The 4,232-nt window shown below is 52.5% G+C and overlaps 1 protein-coding gene across 4 annotated transcripts in view; it reads left to right on the forward strand.

Annotated features, from left to right (window-relative positions):
• Window positions 1–4,232, forward strand: part of CTBP2 (C-terminal binding protein 2) — a 204,786-nt gene that overhangs the window by 159,491 nt on the left and 41,063 nt on the right. The window contains exon 1 of one of the 4 annotated variants that reach the window (XM_006143909.3): window positions 871–2,569. The exons of the other annotated variants lie outside the window; for them this stretch is intronic. Coding sequence (XP_006143971.1) covers window positions 886–2,569 — 1,684 coding nt within the window. The 5' untranslated portion in view covers window positions 871–885. Of the gene's footprint in view, window positions 1–870; window positions 2,570–4,232 lie in introns of those variants that run through there. 4 annotated transcript variants of the gene reach the window in all.

Consider the following 4,232-nt stretch of genomic DNA (forward strand, 5'->3'; position numbering starts at 1 on the left):
CCCCGCCCCTTGCAGGGGTGACAGTCTCTGTGTTTTATGATAACAAGGTAAGGAATGCATTTGGACTTGACCAGTGTGACCTGTTTGACTTGTACCCAGAGTCCTCTCAAAGTCAGATTTCAATATTGGCAAAGCATGGGGTTACAGACCAGACCTGTTTCTTGGAACACCTTGCGTTCTACAACTGCTCATGAAGCTTTTCTATTTATCCACATTTAATTTGTTCTTAGCTCTGTGCGATGGATTAACGTTTCATCAGAGTGGATTAAGATTGAACTGACATTGAAGCAGTTTTATTTTGCGTCTGTCACTTTTAAAGCAATCGAAGGCAGGGGTGGGGGAGCCCTTGCGGGAGGGGGAGGTAGTGCTCGTCCTAAAAGGACCCTGGAGAGAATGAGGCAGCTAAGCCGGAGCTTCAGTGTGGAAATAATTCCCAGTTGCAGGTCGGGAGGCCTGGCTGGAGCAGGCAGCCGGCTTCATCAGTCTGAGATGTCACATGGAACAAAAGCTTTAGGGGTTTTATTTAGCTCCTAATCCGCACGCTGAGAGAGCCGAGGTCCATGTGAGCACACCAGCCAGGAAGGGGGGACCCAGCAGGCTTGAGTACAGCCTCTTTTCTGGGACTGATCCGTAAAGCACAGACCTCTCGGGCTACCGTTGGGGAGTGAGGCAAAGTTACCGTGAGTCTTGTGTTTTGTCTACTAGGGTTTCAGAGGATTAATAATTTAGGCCGTACTTTGAAACAGAAAACCCCCAGTTGGTTGTTCTTGCCGTCTTGGAAGGGTTAGAATATAGCCAGGTCTGTTTTTGATGTATGTAATTGAAGATTTATAAAGAAAGGCTTCCTCCTCTGCTTCGGCTGCAGTCATTTTTTTTTTTTTTCCAATGCCGGTTCCCAGCAGGCATATAAATATTAGTCGTTCTCAGAGCTGGGATGCTGCTGGGTGGTATGAGGGCCCCTGGGAGAACACTGAGTCCCCACGGCCTCTGGGGAGGAGAAACTCTCTGACGTATGGCGCAGGAGAGGGGGCTTGGTGTGAGCAGCCAGGCCACCGACCGCAGGACGCTGCTTTGCCCGGGGCCGCCGAGCCCTACCTGTACCGGGAGGCCTTTTATAACTCACTTGCTGCAAGGAAGGGCTCCACTCCCGACTTCGCCTTCTACGACAGCAGGCAGGCAGTGATGTCTGCTCCCAGCTCCCTGCCACCACGGGATTACTACCGCGACCCGTCCGGAGCCCCCAGGCTGCCCAAGGAGCCTCCCTACTATCGGGACGTGGGAGCCAGCCGGCCAGTGCCCAGCTATGGAGTGCTTGGCAGCAGAATGCCGTGGGATCAGATCCAAGGTCGCTTACCTGCCCTCCAGGATGCCAGTCAGCTGTACCGGGATCCTGGGAGTAAAATGATCCCTCCGGGGCAGCGGACACAGAGCAGAGCCCCGTCTCCTGGACGGTATGGAAGGGAGCTGCCCGACACCAGGTATGGGCCAGAGGCACCTGCCTACCCACCCAGCCAGGTCTACAACGATGTTGGCGACAGACCTGTCGATTCCATCCCTGCCAGACAGGTGGCCCCGACGTGCCTGGTCGTGGACCCCAGCACAGCTGCTGCCCCTGATGGCAGCACAGGGGCCACCCTAGGTGCCCTGAATCGAGGCTATGGGCCCACCCGGGAAAGCATCCATTCCAAGATGGCTTACGAGAATTATGACGCCGAGCTGTCTGCACTCCAGGGGCCCGGTGGCAAGAGGAGCATGCTCCCTGAGTTCCTGACCTTTCTGCGGGCTGAGGGGGTGGCAGAGGCCACGCTGGCAGCCCTGCTGCAGCAAGGTTTTGACTCTCCAGCCGTCCTGGCCACCCTGGAGGACACGGACATCAAGAATGTTGCGCCCAACCTGGGCCAGGCTCGTGTCCTGAGCCGCCTGGTCAGCAGCTGCAGGACTGAGATGCAGCTGCGGAGGCAGGACCGTGTGGGCCCACTGCCCCGGACGCGGTCCAGCAGCTTCAGCCATAGTGATTTGACCTCACTGGGCACCACAGCCCTGCAGCCCCAGCCTGCAGGTCCCCTGCAGACGGCATCTCCCCGAGCTGGAGACCCAACTCGCCGCCCCTCCAGCGCACCATCTCAGCACCTACTGGAGACAGCGGCTACCTACTCAGCCCCAGGGGTGGGCACACAAGCTCCCCACTTCCCCCCCAACTCTGGGTACGGCTCTCCCACCCCATGCACGCTGGCAGCACGGCTGGGCCCCACACATCCCCCACAGGCTGGAGTGGCATTGACTAACCCAGGCCCCTCGAACCCCCTTCACCCAGGCCCCAGAACAGCCTACTCCACAGCGTACACGGTGCCCATGGAGCTGCTGAAGCGGGAGCGCAGCTTGGCCGCCTCTCCACTGCCCAGCCCCCGTGGCAGTCCCCAACTCCTGCGGAAGCCGGGTGCCCCCATGGAAACATCTGCCCTGCCACCAGTCAGCCAAGGCCTCCACACACCCCACTCATCGTACCAGAAGGTGGCCCGGCGGACCGGGGCTCCAATCATCGTGTCCACCATGCTTGCACCGGAACCAAGTAATCTCACCCCCGCATGCCCTTGCTGGGGACCTTGAGGGGACTGTTTGGGTGGGAGTAGGGGTGTAGCCATCTGAGCATAGGAAGGTAAGCGCTCGCTGACCAAACATACACTCACTCATACACGTTTGCACCCCCACACTTATATATGCATGTAGCATTCGCCCCACCAGTGGGGGGCAGGTGGTGCAGCTCAGTGGCCAGCTCCAAGGATGGCCAGTTGACAAGGGGTCTCTTGGGTTAAACTGATTTGCATCTCAGGCAGATTGAACCACTGGGGCAGCATAGCCTTCCCCTCCTCTAGTTGAGTCTTGTGGGTTTCCCTTTACAATAATGAAGCACGACTATGTTCTTGGGGAAATTCAGAAGCCATTCAAAACAGACCGTATCCTTCAGCTCAGCAGAGGTGGCGTTCCTGTTGAGTAGCATTGGAAGAGGCAGGAATATTTTATCAAACGCCCCCCATAAATTGTGCCTGGCACATTTGCCATTAGAATTGCGCTGCAGTGGGCACATACCTTTTAAGAGTCTGCACGCGATTATCAAAGGCAGTGATTAACCGCCATAGAGATAAAAATGTGTGTTTCCATATTTGTGGGTTAAACAAAGCAAGATGTGGAAATCCTTTAGAACTCACGTTGGAAAAACAGATTTAGTCTCTCATCTTGGGAAATACAGTTGGGAATTCTGCTTGCTTGTAGGGAAGAACTGTATTTCCGAGTTGAGGGAAAAGAGAACGATGCTAGGTGGTTTTCTTCAAATCACAGCCAGGTATAACATGTCTCCTGCATTTCTCTTGGACCTTGGTGGACATCCTCTGAACCACGTTTGGAGTTTTTATTTTAATTCTAGAATCTTGACTGAACATTTAAGATGGAAATCATTTTTCTTCCTTTCAAACATACTTTGTTTCTTCCCTTTTTGCCTCCCAACATAGTTTAGAAAACTGCACTCTTTTTTAATGAAATGTTTTTCTGTATAACTAGCATTATAAAGGTGGGTGGTAGGGTGAGAAGTAGTTAAGGAAAAAAATCTACCTGATGATAACCCTGTAATGGCTATGGGTGAGCCCTAGAAGCAGGATGTTGAAACTGGGTTAAAGCATTAAGCTCGTCTCCCATCAGAGTAGAGTGGGTGGTGGACTGCCTGTCTCCTGTTGCTTCACGGAGCTGACCTGTAGGCACTTCATTTGGTATGTCCCGAGCCGGGCCAAATAACTGGCTAGATCTGTCTGGTTTTTTTTTTGTTTTTTTTTTTTTTTGTTTGTTTGTTTGGTTTTTTTTTGCAATAGATTCTGGTTTTATCTCATGTGGATTTTTTTAAAAGTCTGATCATGTAACTTATTCGACTTTTTAAAATCAATGTGCAAAGAGAAAGAAGTCAGACGATTTTTCTGAGGCCTTGTGCCTTCTCTCTCATAGTCAAACGTTCTTCCTTTGCATCCAACTAATTTGCATGGCGATGACATTTGTTGCTCCAGTAATTTCATCTGATAATGGCCGGGCTTGCAAAGCGGATCTGAAAACATATTCCTTAATTATGTGTTGCTAAGCAACGGGAGGGTTTGGTCATAATCACAGAAAGATTATCTCCTCATTGAAGCCGTGGAAAGGTTTTACTAAAGGAGACCTGTAAAAATTGCCTCCTCCTTCTCCCCCCCCCC

The sequence above is a fragment of the Tupaia chinensis genome, unplaced genomic scaffold, assembly GCF_000334495.1.
Source record: "Tupaia chinensis unplaced genomic scaffold, TupChi_1.0 Scaffold000113_1, whole genome shotgun sequence".
In the NCBI taxonomy this organism is placed as follows: Eukaryota; Metazoa; Chordata; class Mammalia; order Scandentia; family Tupaiidae; genus Tupaia; species Tupaia belangeri.